Source organism: Dromaius novaehollandiae, chromosome 3 (assembly GCF_036370855.1).
Source record: "Dromaius novaehollandiae isolate bDroNov1 chromosome 3, bDroNov1.hap1, whole genome shotgun sequence".
In the NCBI taxonomy this organism is placed as follows: domain Eukaryota; kingdom Metazoa; phylum Chordata; class Aves; order Casuariiformes; family Dromaiidae; genus Dromaius; species Dromaius novaehollandiae.
In genome coordinates this window covers 131,566,915-131,587,851 of record NC_088100.1, presented here as the reverse complement: position 1 = coordinate 131,587,851, position 20,937 = coordinate 131,566,915, and the positions used below count along the sequence as shown (strand labels likewise).

Here is a 20,937-nt window from a genome sequence, read left to right as displayed (position 1 = left end):
CCGCTGCACGCAGGGGCTTCCGACCTCGCTGCTCCTGCACCTTGCAGAGAAAAGGGGCCGCTGCGAAACTCGCCCTGCCTAAAATTACCTGTCGGAGCAAGGCTTCCGTTTCTGCCTTTTGCTCCTTTTGCTTTACTGGCGTCCTGTCTCGCAAAGTTGCAGACTTCAGTGTTTTTTTCCCCCCCCTCTCTCAGAGGCCGTATCCCGGTGAGATCTGTCCAGCTCTCTAAACACAAGAGCAGCAAATTCTCTAATTGTCTCACTGAAGCAAGCACCCAGCCGACTTGCTGAGTGTCCGGCTTTGCGCTGCAGTCCTTTATGCTTTGGTGAATCTCGGTGCAGCACCCCAGATGTGGAAAGCTGATGCGTGCTATTAACCAGGGCCTGACTCTGCCGCTTTTCCCACACCTGAGTAGTGCTGGGCAGTTGCAGGAAAGTATCACAGAGTCTGAGAAAAGTGGTGGAATAAGGGAAAACTGGGGAAATGCAGCGTGGTGTCTCCTGACCAGCATAGATGAGGGAGTAATGGGAAGTGATACGGCATCAGTAATGAGTGTGGAAGTTTGCTGAAACTTTAGAAGATAAATGGATTTGCAGCAGTTGTTATCAAAATGCAAACAGGGGATTAAGAGAGAAGATCTGCATCATACCAGCTAAGTAGCTGAAGAGTTGTGCGTGGCAGGTATCTTGGTAATTACAAAACTGGGTGGGGGGGTTTCAATTTGCATGTTTGTTTTGCTTTTATGAGTTCAGTTTCTTTCAATTGAGAGATATTTTTGTCATCTCTGGATAAACAGGATAAAAGAGTTTATATTTTTAAAACAGTCTGTATTTACAAATCCACATTGATGTCCTTTTCTCCTCCAGAGAGAAATATGTTCCATTGCACAGAATGTCCAGTGGCTTATTGGCAACCGTTTATATTTCGTTCCCAGCCTACTTCTCTTAAGGACCAAATCTGACAATTTGTGCAATACCATATTAAGAAATGATGATGATGATAGGGCACCGGGAGTAGGTAGCCTGGCAGTGAAGATGACTTGGAGCCTGTAGGAAGTGTCGGCAGGTGAAGGAAAATCACAAAAGAAAGAGTCAGCGTAACTATGGGATCCGGGAAGACCGCTGTAGCCGCGGCTGCCCCAGGTGCCTCCTCGCGTGGCTGCTGCCGCGGGTGTTTTATTACTGTGGCACTGTGGACCACACAGTGGGATGTAACTGAGAGACTGGGGACAGGGATGCTCCAGTGAGCTTGTGACTACGGGTAATTTCTGTGAACTCGGGAGCAGAAAGCTGCTTGCTCTGATTTGTAAATGCAGATGGAGAATTAATCTTCAAAGGGGTTATAATTGTGATGGGAGCGAATCCTTAACTCTAAAATACTATTTGTAATGATGAGGCTTGGGTAAAGCATGCTGTTTGCAGAGTGTTACCATCTGGAGAAAAGCAGCAATGACTTCTTTTTTCAGCATTGTCACTCACTGAAATGTAAATCCTCACTTAAAGGGGCTCGAAATCCTTGTTATCAACTGTCCTTGTCCTAATGCTTAACACCTATGTAGAAGCCCTACCTGACAGGCCAGAGAAACTGCTCACGTCAATGGAGCGCGTCCGCAAATGTCCAGGAGAAAAGATGCTCCAGGCAGTGAGCTGTGGTGGCAAAAGGGTCCAGACCCCTAATCCCAAAGGCAGAGGCCCCTTTTGGAGGATGCGGAGCCAGTGGTTTTCCCCTGAGGCAGGTACTACAGTAGGCTCTGAATTGAGCTTTTCTTGGAGCCCCAGAGAAGGGCAATTGCCACCACACTGTTGAGCAGTCCAGTTGTCACAGCCTTGACAGCGAAATCCTGTTGGGAAAAGATGGGTTTGGACTCAGAGCCCTCACCCAGCCATCCGTGTGCCATCCCTCTAAGGACCACTCCCTGTCCTAACACAAATCCCTGACAGACCCGGGGATGGAGGGAGTTATCTGGAAATAACACCTCCTAGCACCTTCCCCTCTCTCTCCCTTCCCCTCTTTATTCATTTCATTATAGTGTTCTTGAAACTGCAGGTGTTTCGGCTTGAGCGTTGCTACTAGTCCCTGCTGTGGTGGAAGATACCAGATGACAGGAAGCCTCTTTTGCTGTTAACAAGGCCTCATGTATGTGGGACCTGGAGGGCTTAGACCATTGCTCTCAGTGTGTGGGGGTCTTGCAGAGTCCTTTGCTTTTTTTTTTTTTTTTTTTTAGCATTGGTTGTGAAAACATTGGTTAGACACAAGAAAACACAGGCTTTTAATTTCAGTTGGTCACAAGACTGGCTGTGTCCTTCCAGCAGCTTCACTGCTCAGTTCATTCAGGTAAAAGGTAAAAATGAGGCCTGAATGGGTAAATCGTGGAGATTTAGCCTGCCATGTGATGAAGGGCCTTTCTGAGGGGCATCACGAAGTATAGTTACGTACATTTATACATGCATTTATGCAGCACAACACACAGAAAGTAACATTCCCAGATGGTCAGGTGTGTTGGAGGACACTGGCAGCCATGATGAGACCCAGGCTCGCGGTTTATGGAGAAGTTGCCTGCCCGGAGCCCAGCAAGTGAAGCTGAGCTGCCCGCTTCAGTGTGGCTTTGGCTGGAGGGCTGGTTGCCTAATCCAGCTACTTCTGCCAGACAGTAGGAAAGGAACATGGTTACAGGTACGTGGTTGAGTGGCACTGCAAATAAGCATTTTTGATCCACCTACAGCAGTGAAAACTGATTTAAAATGTGCCCTGAGGAGGAAACAGTGAACAAGGAAGAGGGCATCCCACATGTGAGTCAGCATTTACTGTGACTTCTGTAGGGATGATGCAGGTTATTCTTTCCCAGGATGCAGACCCTTTCTGCTGCTGGGAAGTTTATACTTCTAGGTCATGACCAAAGACGTTGCTTGTCATCATCACAGCAACGTCTGGAGGTCAGCTTAATTCTTGGTCTCGAATCTCCATTTCCCAGCGTAAAGTTTACACGCAAGCATACATCTATGCCAGCAGACATGGCCTCTGGAAAAGGGATTTAACTTGCTCTTCAGTAGCAAATGAATGATGACTCACTGGTGAAGCAAGAGGCTGCATTTGTTTTGTTTTGTCCTGTGACAGTAGCCTCTAGGCCTAATTTGCTGCCTGCTTCCGTCTCGACCTGTCAGAGCACCCCTGTGGCTTTCCGTTCCGGCTAGTGCCGGAGGCAAACCTCGAACGTGCCTGAGACTTAGGCATGTTCTGCTCTGCCTTGGCTCATGGGGTAGAAACAGCTGAGCTGGCCCAGAGGTGCCTGTGTGCCTGGCAGTGGGGATGCTCGTGATGCATCTCATCTCGGGTCTGTCATGTGGGCAGCTCTTTGGAGATCGTGAAAGATGAGCAAAGGCGGGAAGCAGGGAGGCTGCAGTTCAGTGATCACAAGAGGGACCCAGCAGGAGTTTAGAGGTGCCTTCGCAAGGCTGATTTTTTTAAGAAAAGTGGGGTGTGCTATGATGTGCTCTGAACCCTTTCTGGGTTTTCCCAGTGAGGGCTGGTGGCATGCAAAATGCTGACTGCAGTCTTGGTTTTTTTCTCATCCCTATTTTGAGCTTTTGACGAAGAAAGGGCCTTAGATTTTACTCATCTGTTTCATGTGTTAAAAAAAATATACATATCAAATCGGGGGCTGTGCGGGTGAGTCTCTGGGACCCGTCCTGACTCCTGCTCCTGGAGAAGCAGGGAAATGGGCCGAACATGCAAGGTAGCGTGGGGCACCAGCCACAAGGACAGTGCTGCCTGGGGATTTGCACCATCTAGCCAGGCAGAGGTATGGCAGGAGCAGGCAGACCTGGTTTTCTGCCTCTTGTCAGTGAAGAAGGGCCGACTCCTCCAGAGCACCTGTGTTAGGGTCTTGTGTTGGGCCATGCTTTGGAGGAGCCTCTCTTACTCCACTGATCTCCAGGGCTGAGGCGTCTGATTGAAGCTGGGCCTTGCAAATGTCTCCAGAGTATCCAGCACAGCGAGCAGCTCTGTCGGGTTGGGTGTTAGCAGAAGATGATGACCCTGTGGCGGGAAGTTTTAGCATTTCTGTTGTCATCCCTTATTTGTCTGCGTAGTAGAGAAAGCAAAAAACCACGGAGGACACAGGACTCTCATCAGCTTGGCTGTGAAACAGGTAGCGAGGATGGTGGAGGAGGAGGCTAGCTGTCATGTGGTGGGCTGTGGTGCTCCGCAGCGCAGGGAGCTGGCGTGGGTCTCTGCTCTTGCGGCCTGCTTATCCCCCAGCGCTGGTGGTCTGACTAGGCAGAAGCAGGTGAGGAGCAGAGAGGCAGGGAGAAGGAGGCGACTCCAGCCAGCAGCTAACACATCACATCTGCAGCTTGTAGGAAAGCACTTGAATCAACAAGATCAGGATGTTTTGCAAGAATCTATTGATTTGTCAACACTTCTCACTGGCAATTATCAAGACTGTCTGTTTCAATAAGGTCAGAGTTTTGTCTTGTCTCTGATTTATATTTGCTGATTCAACAGAATTAAACAGTTTCACAGCAACCTGTTGACTCTGTTGAAATTTCCAACAGCAGATGATCCTGACATGTCATTTCAGTGAGGTCAATGTTTTGCTATAATTTAATATAAAAGACCGCATAGGAAATCTCATTCACCAAAAAGGAACATTTCAACAAAATATTTTGATATGTTTTAGTGAAAAAAGTCTCAGATGTTGGCCTTCCTTGCCCTATTTTGGGATGAAAACATGTTTTGAAGCCATGGAATTGGCTGCGGGAAGGGAATTCTGGTTTTTGTCCAGCTCTAGCTACAACAGTCCTGAGAGGGAGCGTGGAAGCATCATCCGCTTCTTACGGGAAGGGTACAGCGAGGTCCAGGAGTCTGCCCAAGCATGCAGCAGGGACCTGCTCCACGGTAAGGTCACGGTTTTCCAGGCTGACAGATGAGTCCGTGGCAATTTAAATTTTATTGCTCCCTGCTCTCCTTTCTGTCCCACTGCCAGACGTTACCAGCTGCTCTGCTAAAGAGGGTACCATGGCTCTGGCAGCAAACCTGTGCATTCAGTTTGAACACCAGTGGAGCCGGTGTTTCTTCAATCCTAGTCTTCCCGAGTTTCACCTAAACAGCAGTAGCGAAGGCTGTCTCCGACTCTCTGAAATCCTGATTTGGGAGGAAGGAGGGAGAGAGCATAACTTTATGAAGTTAGGAAGGGACAAGGAGATACCACCTTTGCAGCAATAATTAGGTAGAATAAGAAGTGGCTGGGAATTCCAGCCTCAGGAATACAGAGGGTCCCCAAGAAATACTGACCACAGTGTTTCGTAGCTGGGTGACAGTCAGCATCCCTTTGGGAAACCTCATAACTCTTGGGTACGCTCAGAAAAAAGGGAAATGCTACTTTTTACTGTCCTCCTTTGCTTACTGTTGTGTCGTTTTCCCGAGCTTGGATGCTCACTTGGAGTATAGGGATTGCCGATGGACTTTTGTAGTAACCTCTTGGCGTTTTTGCTGGTGTGCCTGCACTGTCTGTTTTTTAGGAAGCCTCTCTGAATAATTTCTGCTCCTTTCTTTTGTTCATTATGCTAATGGCCTTTTACTACCATCTCACCCCAATGATACTTTGTTTCTCAAGCAAGAAAAATGCTGATTGGACTGTTAAGACAAAAAAGTATCAAATACGGGCTATAAATAAATGTACATCTGAGTTTCTCTGAGTGAAAGCGGTTGTGCACACTTGCAATGTGTCTATGTCCAGGATGCATATTAGGTATCCACAGACATATGAAAAAGTAGATTCCTGAGCTGGGATTTTCTTGAAGAATAATAATGTATGATACTAAACGAAAATACCTGGAATAAAATGAAAAATAGAGCTACTAGAGCAATCCACACTGGGATCTATTTAGACAGATTTTAACAAGCGGCAGTAAAGTTGCTTTCAGCGGACTCCTACCATGGAAAAGACTTCATTGATGAAAGAGGAGATAACACAACACAGAATATTATTTCTAATATTCGCCCACTTGGTCCAGGCTTCCCAACAAAAGTGCATTTTCCAGCAGAATGATTTTTGGCCTTAAAAGTGGAACGTTTTTGTAAGAAGCAATAGAAGAGGAATGCATAGTATTTTAGGGTTTTCTTCTGCTTGCCTGGATTTCCCTTCACACTTTTGCTGCCAGCGCAAACTTGTTTGCAGAGCTCTAGCAAAAGAATCACTTACGAATGGTTATTACTAATAGTCCATTATGCATGCAGTGAAGGAGCTTCTGTGCCATCCTCTTCCCCCAGGTGTAAAGATGTAGGGTAAGGAAGAGGGGAATTTGACCACAATCGTCATGTTGAGAAGGATGAGAGCCATAGTCTCTAGACCACGGATGTGAAGCTGCAGTTGTGTGTTTGAGATATACCGTACACAGAGATCCTGCACCTCAGAGAAGCCCCCATCCCTCTGTAAGAGCTCAGGCATGGCAAAATGTGTCTTTCTGTAGCCTGCATGTTCAGAATAAACACATGCCTGTGTAAGTGGCAATAGTTCCCTTCTCTCTCCCAGGCTGCTGTTTTCTCTTCGTTCTTTTCTACTGTTCCAATCCCATTTTTGCTCACGTTACAGCCCCAGCTTTCCTTGGTCATCTTTGCTTCCTAGCAGCTAAGCCAAGGCTTTATTGCAGCAAAATACGATGAGACCTTCCTCCTGTTTTTGGTTAGGACACTAGTAGTCCCTTCCTTCCTGGTGGGAAGAACTCTTCGCTGAGGAGAATTTCCTGCATTTATCAGGCTGTGTGTGGGTAGATGGTAAAACAACCACAGTATTCAAACAGAAAGTGTTTGAACCCCGAAACCCCTGCCACTGGTGCTGCCCCTTTATCTAGTTCCTATTTTAAGAGAATTTGAGATCAGCGCTTTCTCGCACGGGGTGCTGTGCGGGTACCTGGAGGTTTCCTCGCTCAGCCCAGCTGCTGCTGCAGCCCCAGCCGTAGCTGTCGTTCTTGACACCTACCTGCTGGATTTCTGCCTTTTTGCAGCCGGCACAACTTGTGACAAGTGGAGACTTCCCTGCCCGGTGCTTGGCGAGGGGAGCAAGGTCTCTCCGCATCCTCTACTTTGTGCTGACTCTGATGCCACAGAGGCTGTGGGGGCTCGTGTAGGTGGTTCAGCCCTCTCCGTGGGGCAGGATCCCAAAGCAGCACATCTGCTAGCCTGGCGCAGTGTCACGCATCACTGGCGGTGTAACTTTCCTCCTACAACGGCAGGCAGTTTCAGCTCTTTGCGTCATGGGCCCAGGCTGCCTGATCACAGGCCTCCGTGCTGGGCTCTTTATCTCGAGGACTCAGGCTTTCCTCAGGGGCGTGCTCTCGTGATAATCCACATCTGCTTTGAAAAGCTGGCCACCGTCTTTAGTTTGGGGCACAGGGGTGGCAGGGACAGGGACCATTGGAAACGTACAGCCCTAGTCAGCGAGCCCACGACACAACTGCTTTTTTGACAGGTGCTGACAATTTCCTTAAGCTCCTTGTTCACATCTGGTGTGGGCATTCAAGGCTAACCACCTTCTAAAGGTTTGGTCTGCACAGGAGAGCTGACTGGCAGGCATCCGCATTTAATTCGCGTGCCCGGTTACCCAGCCCATCAGCTGTCCTTCCGCAGGCACGCTCGGACGGGAGGGATGTTGGTGCTGGCCTGCGAGACTCCCCTGGTTCGGGCTGGGGATGCAGCAAACGCTGACCCACAGGGACAGAACTGGGTCGGGCTCTCCGTGGCTGCTGAGCGTGGCTTTGCCGTGTGTGATGAGCAGAGCCCGCGGCTGTGAGCACATGATCAGCCCAGGCAGATCACCAGCCTAGTTTGTGAATTGTCAAAATTGCGCTTTGCTGTCCTCAGAATCAAGTCCAGTGACTGGCGCTCCAAGGGTAAAGACGAGTGACTACAATATGCTCATATTTAGATAGGTTTACTGCACTACTTGAGATTTGAGGCAAAAACCTGCCCTTTGCCTTGATGTAGCAGGGCTGCTGACATCACTCAACTATGTGCTGAAGTATGTGCTTGTAGTTAAGTTAGTGTTTAATTACTAAGGCCCATGCCTGACATGGTGTGTAAATTGTGGAGGTTTTGGTTTCTTGGCCAGATTTGAACCCTTTAGAAGCAAGTTGTGTGAGCTTTAGGGTTGCTTCTTTTGGTTTCGTTTTGACAGGATAGAAAAGCTGATTAAAAAAATCATTTCATTTTTGGTCATTTTTCAATATCTTGTTTTCCTCTTTGTTTCTTCAAAATCCAGTCAGTTCTTTAAAAAGATTAAATGAAAAGTTGAAATGAAGTGTTCTGGTTTTCCCAACAGCATGTTTTATTTTTCTTTTTTGATTAAACCTATGCACTAAGCTCTGCCCATTCATAAATGTGACATTATACTTTTGACCGAAATAAGTTTGCTTTTGCTCTGCCTGAGCTTTTTATCTACCAGAGCATTCCAGTCGTGAAAGAATTGATGCGTGGTAGCTGTTCCGTTTAAATTATTGGAATAATTCTTAAGCATCTTTGCAGAGTTTGAGCTATTTCCCTTCTTTTTGCATAGACAGCTATATTATCAACTTCTAAGGAAAAAACGTTGCTTCTTTTCTTGCTCTGGAACATGGGACTCTGGAAGCCTTAGAGCAATTTTGGCTTGCACAGCTACCTCCTGGTACACTTGTAATGCAACAGAGAGCCGGAGGGAGTTCACACACACGAAGCAAGTGAAGCCACTTGCTTCATGATGGGCTGTGTACTTTACAATATTGTCAAGGCTGTGGGGAAATACTCATTGTGTGGCAGGATAACAGAGCTGTGCAAAGTAAAAGACCAAAGGCTTTATCACTGGCATATCTTAATCTTTCATGAGCTCCTCTCCCTTTTGCTTTCAAAGATTTGCCTGTGCTGCTCCTTTTCTTGATGTAGTTTGGATTTGCTGCTTTCCACATCTTTCCTGGAATGATCACAACCAAAAGCCTGGTATAAAATCACGTATGCCAGGGTAACTAAGGCAAAACAGGGGTGGCCTCGCAGGGCAAAGGTAAAAGGGAACTGTAGCTTTCTTTGGGCCCCTCTTAGTGCAGTGGGGGCGGGGGGGCAAAGGGTAGGGAGCAGCTACACAAGCACTTTTTGCCACAATAACCGGCTCTGTGTAAGGTCTTCTGCTTCCTTTTCATAAGAATTCACATTCCTCCCAGATGCTGCCAGCTGGCAGCATTTTCACTTCATGCCCCAAACCTTCCTGCCCTCTCCAGCCAGGATCCTGTTGTGCCCCCCAAGATGAGCTCCTTCCATCCCTATTTCACATTTTGCTGCAGTAAAAATTCTGCTGTTTTGGTGGGGAAATACATGCTCTTTACATGCTTTAAGGAGAGAGGGGAGGCTCAACAGTAAAAACGACTGAGCTCTGAAATATAATAAGAGGTAACTTTTGTCTTACACGCTTGAGTTGGTTAATTTTTCTCTGTGTGTTTCTTTAGACACACATGCACATTTACATTGAATGCCCAGTGTAAATGTATGTCACTTTGCATTTTATCCTCTCTGCCTGAACCTGGTGCTCAATTTGCATTTCCGTATGAAGGCACTACTGATTTCAGATGTTGCAGCTTTCCATCTGAGTTGTCCCTGTTTTCATCTGTGCTGTTTAACCATTTCAGCACTGCAGGGATCAGGGAAGTCAGTCTTGTTGTGATGAAGGGTTAAGCCATTCTCTTAGGTGGATTCTGCTGATTGGATTGTCCTTCATGTTCTTGCTATGAGGAAAATGTAATCACATGAGTCATGTTAAATATCTGCCTGACCCTGGAGGCCATAAGCTGTTGCTGCAGCTGGTGTGGCAGTTTCTGTAGCCACTGGCTGTATAACTAGCATCACGTTTGATTGCCTCTGATGTCCAACCTAAATGGTTAGGTGTGGGGATGTTCACACCTCTGGCAACATAGCAAGGCATCTGCTCCATTGTGCCAGACTATCTTCTGTAATGCATACCTCACTGATGCCGGTATGTTTGCCTTTGCAGAAGGAATTCAGTTTCTGAGAGTAAAACACGTTGGTGCATTCATTTCAGAAGTTCAACAAGAAATAATTCATTTTCTTGCTTGTTTTTTTTTTCACAGAAACCTGTTTCCTGCAAATCTTGTTGCTGCAGCTTTCCGAACGGTAAGATCTGTGTGGATTTTGAACATGAGTTACGATGCGCAGACAGAGTGACTGCTGGCTTTTCAGAAAAGAGCCAGCAAGGTGGTGTGGAAAATATCAAAAGCCATAGTGGATGGGAATTTCCAAAACACCTGAGGTAACTAGACATACAACTGCCCTGGCATAAGATGCCCTCAAACAAAAGCATATTCAGAGCCTGTGTTTTGTGCCTCCACTGAAAAGACCCTTCAGACTTTTCTTCCTTGGGTACCCCTTTTGGCAGCAATGGCAGCTGTCCGCTTTGTGGCAGACTGTGTATCACTTTGCAGGGGCTAGCTGGGAAACCCTTGCCTGACCATGCAGTTTGGAGCTGGGCTCAGATAAGACAAGGCCGAAGGCCTAAAAGCTCACAGAGGTGTGGGTTTTACTTGCTTGATGAAGGAGTGTCATGCTCTTCTCTAGTATTTTCCATTGTACCACTTGCTGGATTCATTGCTCAGCCTGGCTTCTCTTCTAACACAAGACTAAGTGTGGGAGGATGATAGCTGCGCTAGAAGATAGTGTGATTTAAACTGATGGACAGGAGCTCAGAAGCTCAGAGAAGGTTTTGATTTAGCTCTTATTGCTAATTTTAGGTGCCAGGGATAGACACTGTTGAAGATGCTTCTATGAGACAGAACAATTCTTTTTGATACAGGAGCAGAAAAATCATTTTTGGCCTCATGATGTTTTGTGAGTTTACTTTTCTATCAAAAACAGGGTCATGTTCTAAAATCAAGTTCCATTTTGAGTGGGTACAATGCAGGACAAGTCAATATACCATAGAGAGCAAAAATAATAGAAGCGGTAAAAAAGTACCCTTAAGGGTATTCTGTGATACCTTGAGTATCAGGGTTCTGTGTGTGTAGGGATGAACTAAGGAAGTCCTCCTTTCCTCTGTGCTGCAGCTGTCACAAGTAATTAGCAAGTACATAAGCTATTCTTTTCCTTAATTAATATCTGTAAACCCCCCCCCCCCCCCCCAAAGTGTGCAACTTTTGTCAGGTGTTTGGCTTATTTGTCAAAGTAAACTCCTGGCCTTGATTTTAGGTGTTTTATTGACTTTCAATGTCTGTCTCACCATTTCTAACGGGGAAATGGTGCAAGCACCACTTGCCTTCAGCAGGGACCATCTCAACAACACGGTGCATGAGCAGCAGCAGCGTAGAAGAAAGAGGGATTCCTCAGCTGCTGCCTGAACCTAGGGCCTCAAGGGATCACAGAGTGCTATTTTCTAAGGAACACAGTGCTACAGCTCCCACCTTTGTTCCTTTTGATGCACTGGCTTGTGCTTGGGCTCTGCCTTGGAGAGAATATCAATCCACTTGAGCTTTTCTTTGCTCATTAACCTGAATTAGTTGAATTATACATTATACTTCCTGTGAACAGTTATAATCATTCTGAAGCCTGTACTCTACTTGGAACATGTTAACTTAGTAGAGTTCACATTCACGCCCTGGGTTGTGAACTGGGGCAGCCGAGGGACAGGCACACAGCTCTGGAAGCAGTAACTGGATCACAGTGGGTAGCTGGTTACCTCTGTAGGTACTGCAGCCAAATCTGAGAGGGCTTGTAACTCAGAGCCCATGCAGGAACAGTGTCATTTAAAGAGGTCGAGGATAGCACTGGACTTCCCTGTTGCCCCATTGCAAAGGAGCTGCGTATGCTTGCACTCCCTTTTTTCTTGCACAGGCTCAGCAGCCTCCACAGTATGGTCTCCAATCCCTGTATAAAGTTTCTCCCTTCATGTTTTATCAATAGCATGTTAAGGTTCGCATTCAGCTCAAATTGGTAATTGCCTTTTCATTGGCTCAAATATCTTAAAGGTGGGATCTTCCTATTCTTGATTGATGGAAGATGTGTCCATCACCAGTATGGTTTTTCTAATTTTTGCAGTGTGTATGTAATCTCTTTCCTCCACTGCAGCCTCAGCTGCAGAAAGCAACTGTAGAAACTGTAGCCATAGAAACACTTTCTGATCCTGTTCAATCAAAGGGAAAAAGTCATCTTGACAGTTCTTGTGAAATGCTAAATGATACGGTCATATTGATAATCTGTTCAGCAAACACTGTGTTCTTTTTTCTTACCTGCAGTATGCGACAGACTATGAGATACTGGTGAGAAACACTACCTCTGGAAATGTCACACTGGAGAAGGTAAGGTCACATTCTCATGTTTTTATACAGTCCTTTGTTAACCATAATATTTGACTGCCTCCGTCTTTAATCTCTGCCAACACTCACTGGAAGGAAACAAGTGCTGTTCTCCTGCTACAACTAAGACACACGCAAGCCAGATGAGTTAGCTATAGCCACACAAGAAAGCTATAGTGGAAAGGGAGTTGAACTCAACTGAGCTGATCCTTGATACCCTATTCTTAGGTCTTGCTTTCTTAGGCCTGGTATCACTTGACCTAAATTTTGATTAGTCCCTCTTCCCAATGTTTCCAAAAAACTTTCTGTAGACTTCGAATTAAGTGACAATCAGGCTGTCTGAATGTGTCCCTTAGACCTTATTCTCCATTAAAGTTAGGAGAAAATGACTTTTGTTCCCTGCGTGTATTCTTTAAAGAAAGAGAGGTTAGTTGAGATTTTTTCTAGTTATCTTGCTGCTGAAATTTAGTTTGATTTGAAGTAGTAACAAGTGGTCTGAAGGAGTGAAAGTTGCAAACAGAATGTTACAGATCAGCTCCTATTACAATGTGGTCAAAACAAAACTTAATTTGCAGATGTGGCTGAGGTGGAAAGCAGTTTTCCATAAGTAGCTCACAGGAATTCCAGAGGCGTTCTGTACCTCTGAATCTCTCCTGCTGTATGGGGCTGTCAAACATCTTTATTATTGGCCAAAGCCAACATACAATGGGTCTAGCAAGAATCACAGTTGCCTTACAGGCAGCATTCTGTGAACTTGAGAGACTCACCTGCGGTGTGTCACCTTACTGCAAATGAATTAGTCCATGTGCTTTTGAGAGATTTTGGAGAGGCAGATCTGACGCTGGAAACGGCTTTCAGGGTTATTTTGTATTTCTCAGGCTCATTCTGACTTCCTGAGATGAGTATCAGAAGTTGGGTTATTATATTTTAGTATGATTTATATATCCCTAGGGCAAGAGACTTGAAATGTTTGTGTCTGTCATAGAAGGGCTCAGCCAGGGCTGGCCCGGCAGTGGCATCAGCCTGTGTGAAATGATCAAGGTAAAGGCAGTTCATGTGCATCTGGAGGAACTCTGAAGCAGATCCCCAAGTGCAGAAAGTACTGGCCTCATTACCTTCTCCTCTCCATGCATGGTGTGCGAACAGACGGTGCAGAACAGTGCATTTCCAAACTCCGTTTTTGGCTGATGGACTGAACTTTCACCAGCCCAGGAGGGTGAAAGGTGGTTTTGATGGAACAAGAGCTGAATGGGGGAAAAGTCAGCCCTTGCCTGAAGTCTGCTAGCACACTGTGAACAGTTTCACTGGGGAAGAAGGCAGCCCCATCTGCCCAGGATCTGCCCATGCTTGTAAGATTGAATTGGCCCAGACCTGCAGTCTCCGCATGGTGAGCTTGGGCATGACTGCAGAAAAATCACATGAGCCCAAGAGAGCCCTTTCTCCTCTAATGTCATTAGATCTCCTCAGGCAGTACATGCCTGTGCAGCCTTGTGCTGCTAAACACAAGTCAACATGAAAGGCTATAATGGCCTGCGCTTATGCATGTGTGCTCACTTACAGAAGTGTGGAATTAGTCTTCATTTAAGCAAGGGTAAGTGAGAGGCAAATAAGGGCATTCTTACTCATGTTCAGTGTCAAATTTGATAGGAGCTCCATAGCAAGCACATACAGATTAGGGTTAACCATATCCATTGGACACAGGCTCAGCTATGGAGCGCTTTTTTAAACACTCTTTCAAAGCCATCTTTCTTCCTCAAGAGGTAAGGATGGATTTTTTCGCAACTTAAAATGTGAGTTTTTTTCCATTTTCTTTCTCACTTATCGGACTCCAGTTTGATGAAATATCCCAAACAAATTCTGAATTTGTCATTGGTGTCTGTTTTTGCCAGTGGCTATGAAGTAAAGGCTGTTTCTCCAATTACTTTTCCAAAACTTTCTTCAGCTGTTGGAACCAAACCAGAGCTGACCTTCTTTAATGCCGGAAGACACCCTACTGTCTCTAGGGAAGACTGGACCGAACAAGAAGGAAGCATCATCTCAGTTTTGTTATCTCAGTTTCAGTGCTGACCTGACCATATTATTTATGGATAGATGAGGATTAAGTTTGGAAAGGAAGAGTATGATTTTTGGTTAATATATGGTATAAATACTGTAGTGATAGAAATCTGTCTCATGTTTTTTTTCATCAGCAGAATATTTGATTGAAGAGGAGAAATGTTTTTCTTTTGCTTTTGATGTGAGTGATGTAGAACAAAGATTTCCACTGATGTTTTTCCACTGGTTAATAGGCTCTATTTTCTCTTGCTGATGATATGAGTAGCGGGGCACGTAGGTGTCTGCTCAGCCGTGTTCTTTTTATTGTTTCATACGCTAACTCCTGTTTACCCAGCTTTTATAGCTGTGTCCTCTCCGAGGCTTTGGCAGCGTGCTTCCTGGGGCAGGGGCTATCTTAGTTCCTCATCTGCAGCAAAGTGAGGTTGTGAGGGATTCCTGGTTCCTCCTGTGACAGCAGTAACAATACACAAACCAGTGGTTACAGTTCTTCCTCGCATCACATGGCTGCATTTTCTTTTCAACCACCTGCTACTGCGGTAGCTCAATGTCAGCAGTTGTTTCCTGGATAAGCATTTTGCTTCAAGAGCTAAAAAACAATAGGATCTTCAGAGAGATTCAAGGACCAGAAGAGATCCATGAATCTTCCTCCCAGGACACAGAATTTCAAGCAAAATAATAATGTGTCCTGTCATTTACCCAGGAAAAAAGCTCTCATCAAAGCTGTTTTTGTTCGGTGTCCACAATGCTGCTTGGTTTGGCAGTTCCTTTGGGGTGATGCACTCTTCTGTTAGAGTACAAAAAGGCTGTTCAGCATCTGCCAGTTTTAGAGGCTGGGATTGAGAGGATCTTCCGCTGAGGATTTAATGCTGGACTCTTTCCATATTTTGCTGCAAGGAGGTAAAATTCTGTGAACACTGCAGGTTGCTCCCTGCAAATCAGTGGGCCTATTTCCTGGAGTAAGTTACCACTCTGTTGCCTCCCATGACCACTGAAATCTGTGGTGATGGGAGGTGATGAGGAATGCTCTGCATTTTTAAAGAAAATGGCTCAATGGGAAGAAAGGGAGAGCAAAACCTGAACTGGGGGGGGCTGATGACAAAATGAGAAGAGGGAAACAGCTAAGAAGTTTTTAGAGACTTTGCATAGAGCCTTCCCTCCAGTCCTCAAGATTTCAGGGGGCCCCAAATCGCAAGAGCTGGGCTGAAGGGGCCAGTGAAATATGAACACTTGGAGAAAAGCTGCAGCAGCAGCAGTGATTGCTGTGCTGGGAGCAAGGTGGAGAGAAACATGTCTGAGGGTGAAAGAGGACTAAACTACACGTATTGTTATTCTTGAGGGGGACAGAGGTTTTTAGGAGAATTGGCCAGTTTATGCGAAGTAGGCTACCGTTGAATGCTAAGATGAAAGGGGACAAGCCACATGTGCTGGCTGTAGCTAACAGGAGCGTGCTGCTGTCTCTTGCCCTCCACTAGCTTCCCGAGAGCAAAATTTGGCAAGTCCTTGGCACCAGTGGCTCTGAAGAAGGTGGAGGGGCTTGTGAGGATAGAATGAGCTAGAAGAGAGCTGGATTTCTCCAGTCCTGGAAATGACCTTTTGAATCAGATATGAGGAGCTCTGGTCACAGGTCGCCCTTGTCTCCACCAGCTCAGTGCTCTGTGTGACCCCGTATGCCCTGTGCAGCTGGTGGGAAGGTCACCCATCCTCTCTGGGAATCAGTACACTTCTGTCTTGTGCCTGAGACTAGATCTTAGCGAAGCCCAAACAGGCAGCTGGTTGCTAGGCTTCAGGTTGACGTTGCTGCATGTAATGAGCTGAGAAGCAAATCTCCAGCAGGATGGGTTTAAAAGGCAGAGATGCTCTTAAAAACAGGAGTATAAAGTCGTATCATGAAGTTCTTCCGGTAACATCTAGGTCAGAACGCTGGGCACTTTCAGCAGCTTGAAACACTGCATTTCTGCTCCATAGGAAATTTTGATAACATTTTTTTTTCTGAATCAGTACCAAAACAAAAAGAGCATTCAAGATTTTTTTTATAAAAACATTTTTGGGGGTGGGGAAGACTTGGGCCAGTTATGTTAAAATTTTATTCCAAGCTGGGTTTTTCATATTAACTTTGTATCAAATTAACCCAATACAATATGTTGTATTATAAAATAGTAGGTTGAAAAATCAGCATGAAAAGTTGTTTCAAAATGGAAAAAGTATTCTGTGTGTTCCATATGAATTTAATAAGAGCTTGTTTTCTCATGTAAAAATGTTTACATTTTGCCCAAGTTGACATTTCTTGAAGAAAGTTTTTTGATTTTGATGAAGTGACATGACCTAGCAGAAAAATTTCAAACATCATTATTTTACTAGACATTTTCTTGCTTCCTGCTAATAAATTCATCATAAAGCTTGAGAATCTACCTGGGTTCTTTCTGATATGCATATCATTACTGGTAAATTCTCAGTGAAACTTTACATCTTTTTTAACTTTTGGAGTAAGGCTGACTCTAATTTATTTCCTATCCTGGAGATGTTTTACTAACAGAAGTGAAGAGTAGAAAAATATGCACATACCATGTTCACCGACAGTTTGTTGAATTAGGAGGTTAGGTTTTTGCCTAACCTTTCTGAGCACGAGAAGAGTTTAGGGTTTTCAGCCACAAAAATAGAGTATAGACAAAACCATCCAGACAGAAAAGTGTTCCTGTGTGTGAAGAAAGCAGCCTATTTCTTCAGACACCCTTGGAGATAAACTGAGCCCCATTGTTAATATCCTGTCCATGTTTCCAGTTCTTTCAATCTGAAATCCAATAAATACTGAGAAGAATTTAGCCCAGAACAAACAACCACCATGAAATTTTTGTATCTAATTATTTTGCAGCTAACCATTTAAAAAGACGGAAGCTTCATTGCTTTTGTCCTCATGAACACTTTTGTCAACATTTTTGCATTTTAGCCTCCACGGTGTTTTTTTTTCTCTGTATCATTTATGTTTTATCCTCTTCTGTGCAGTTCTTGTTTCCACCTGTCATTAGGAAAAGACAATTCAGTTCAGCAGTATACTTTCAGATAAAAATATTTATCTCAAAAACACTGCAGTAGATTGGTATCCTGAGATCTGTAGTCAATATTCATTTTAAGCTTTTAGCTCAGAAAGTATTTTTACTTGCTAGTGGTGAGCTAGTGTCTGCTCAAACTAGCTAAAAGGCCAAAACTTGTCCACAAACCTAATCTGTTTGAGAAGCCCTTCCAAAGAAAACAAAAATTTGGCATGCTGAGCTTGTGCTGCCAAGTTGGGGGAAAAAAAGGTCTGTCAAAATAATTGTGTTTTTATGAAGCCACAAGAACACTCACTCAGTTCCTATGATGTTACTTTGCCAAACAAACTCCAGCTCTTTTTGAGAAATGAACTGTGAAGGAGCAGGAGAGTGGGCTTGTCAGCACAATAGGTATATCCTGGTTTTGTCCTCTTACTCGTACCATTTAGCCACATGATTTCCAAGATGGGGAACAGGTATTTCATCTTTTCTCCCTGTATCTCCCATGGCTGATGTGGAGAGATGAATTAGTAACTTTTCACAGTTTGCTACCTTTTTCTGCCCCTTCTGCCCTCTTTCAGCTTCATAACATTGTTTGGTTTTGCCTGGTTTTCACCATGGTATAAATATTCCATTAAAGCAAAGGGGCTGGCAGTCTCTGAAAGCAGATTCCTGTCAGAGATGTCAGGAAATAACTGTGTTTGGGGCCAGACCACTGAAAGCAGCTTGCATGTATGGTTTGTTTTAGGAGGTAGAAGATCATAGCACACACACAAATAACAACACTCATTGGAATCAGCAGAGCCGGCAAGTCAGTACGACCAGTACCTGCTATTTGTACCTGCCGTCTCTTCCAGACCATCTTTCCTCACAGGGAAACAGTGAGGAAACTTGCAGTCCTTTAACCATTGTCCCAGTTTTGTTCTGCTTGTGTGTGATTTCTCTCCATGCTGTTTCGCCTCTGCGATGGAGCTTGCCCTGGCTCAACTGTGAGGGTTTTTCTATTTGTGTTGTTGAAAGCACATGCACCATATTGAAGGGTGTGAAAGGGGAGGTAGTGACAGGCCCTTTCCTTCTCCAGTACCTCCATGCCAGCTCATACCTAGGGAAGTCTATATCTGGACTAAGTCCGGATCTTGTTTGGTTCCTCTGAACAGCGTAACGCATTCCCTACAGTCTCCACTGCTAAGCTGTCTTGCATGAAGTGTCATCCTTCCCCAAACAGGACCTACTAATCTATCTGATTCCAGATCAATCAGAGAGTATCAAAAAGATGTGCCAGTCTCCCATCTAATAAGCCTGCTGCTTTTTTTGCCTCTACAGATCCCTGTTGGCACTGAGATTGAAGGGATGAATATCCTGGGACTGGTGCTGTTTGCTCTGGTTCTAGGAGTGGCACTGAAAAAGCTTGGCCAGGAAGGGGAAGATCTGATTCGCTTCTTTAATTCATTCAATGAGGCAACTATGGTCTTGGTTTCCTGGATTATGTGGTAAGTATATGAGTGCAGACACACCTGTGGTTGAATAATAGTGTCCAGCTCAGGAATCTTGCTCTCTGTCTGCCTGTGGATTTTCCATACCACATCCCTCATCGTAGCAAAAGCAAATGTTGTAATGTCGCTATGTCACTCTATGGGGTCTTTTCTTCTTGCTTGTAACCTACAGTTAGACTGATACCTAAGGTGTCAGTCTGGAATGTATCAGATAGTTGCTTACAAATACTCTCAAGGACTCCATTTTGATTAATTAAAGAAAAGAAGGCTTTCTATTTCAAAGCGTCAGAAGCCCATGGCCAGCTGCCACCATATGCCTAATTTATTCTCTTTCACTTACTGGGCTGGCATGAGTAAATGAGGTGTGAGCAAGTGAAGAATATGGTCGTTTAATAGCCCAGGATGTTTGTGCTTGGCGTGCACCTGCAGATGTGGTGCATAAAAATCATACTTGTAGCTCCATGCCTTCATTTTTCTGTTGTCCAAAAAATTATATGTACTGACCTGAAAGATACCCAAAGAGATCAGAAGATAGCCCACTCGCTGTTACTTGTTTTGAGGTATCCTGTTGAGTGCATGAATACAGAGCCCCATCTATCACTTGTGTCAAAGGCTAACTGAAAACCTAAGTCCCTCTGCACAGAAGGAGGGGACAGTCATCCTACTGCAGGGGTATGGTCTCCATCCTCCTGCAACAATAGTGCTGGCTGTTGAGTGTTTTGCCACTGTTACCAGCAGAGCCCGAGTTTCACGGTGGATCTTTAAATCTCTGTTCCTGTTCAAAAATCTCTTCCATTTTCCTGGGTGAAGCAAGAGTCAGTGTTACTAGCACAGAGATTAGCTGTTTATCATAGTACTTGCTTTTCCAGAGAAATTTCTCTCTTCCATTTCCTTTCCCTGAGATTAGGAATTTTCTAAGACTCATTTTTTACTTTGCCTCCTGTATCTTCACGAGGAAACCCATCATTTCACTCCTGTCGCTGGAGTCCAGACACATTTATGTGATGAATGTTGCCGTGGCTGATCTCACGAAGCTTTTGGCACTCAGCAAAATCATGGGGTGCACTGAAATTTCTCACTAGGCAAGAGACCAGCATGGAGGAAACAGGCACATCCAGAGAGCAGTTCTGGCCACCTAAGCTCTGGAGTGTGACCAGGCTGCTGACTAAGTTTTATTTGCTTGATGGGGTTGAGTCTAGGCCTCAAAGCAAAAGTGTGTCTGTTCTTGCTCAGCTGGGATGGTCTAGGTTCCTGCTTTGAGACCAATAGCACTAATATCTTACATGCAAAAATAAAAACAATCATAAGGACAGTTACTTAACAAATTAACTATAGGATGTTTCTCTGTCTCTTTTCAAAGCTATGTGCTTGCCCTAACAAAGCATTTTTTACTCTTGCTATTTTCTCGTCCCTGTAAGAAGCATAAAGGTTTTAACAAAACACCCGATTTTACACAGGCAGATCTGTGCTAGTTACTGTCATAAAGGATTGAAAAATTCAAAGTCTAAAAGCAGCTTAAGTCTTTTACTCTTGAGTGTAATTCCTGGAACACCGAATACTGGTTAAGTGGCAGTTCTTATATTCAGCTGATTACAGTGCTAACACTTCAAGCCAATCAGTTGATATATAATCCTTTTTTTGTGGATTATCAGGACCACAGCTGACTGACACTGTGGTGCACCATAGTCCTTAGTTCTTCTCTTTCTTTCCTTAAAATTCTTGTGTCATCCTGATAGCTATCCGAAATCTGCCAAGCCACCTGTACTTCCCAAAGGATAGTTTGGAACAGGTCCAGTCGTAACACCAAGAGAAGAGACAGCTCGAGCTTTATCTAGCTCTGCTCAGCAGCCTCTCTTGTATTCAGCAGCACTTAGGTCTTGATTTTCAGCTTCTTCCACTCCAGCCTCCCACTTCAAATGGAGGGATCTAGTCTTAGCTCTGAGTCCAGTGTTTGCATTTGCAGAGCCTGTACAGGACCGGGACTCCCATAGACCTTGCTGATTTGGATGCTCAGAAATGTAGGTCAAAGGCAGCATGTCGCA

The 20,937-nt window shown here is 44.9% G+C and overlaps 1 protein-coding gene across 1 annotated transcript in view; it reads left to right on the top strand.

Annotated features, from left to right (window-relative positions):
- Nucleotides 1-20,937, top strand: part of SLC1A4 (solute carrier family 1 member 4) — a 37,399-nt gene that overhangs the window by 974 nt on the left and 15,488 nt on the right. The window contains exons 2-4 of the mRNA XM_064510171.1: nucleotides 10,108-10,150; nucleotides 12,262-12,324; nucleotides 18,726-18,892. Coding sequence (XP_064366241.1) covers nucleotides 10,108-10,150; nucleotides 12,262-12,324; nucleotides 18,726-18,892 — 273 coding nt within the window. The remainder of the gene's footprint in view (nucleotides 1-10,107; nucleotides 10,151-12,261; nucleotides 12,325-18,725; nucleotides 18,893-20,937) is intronic.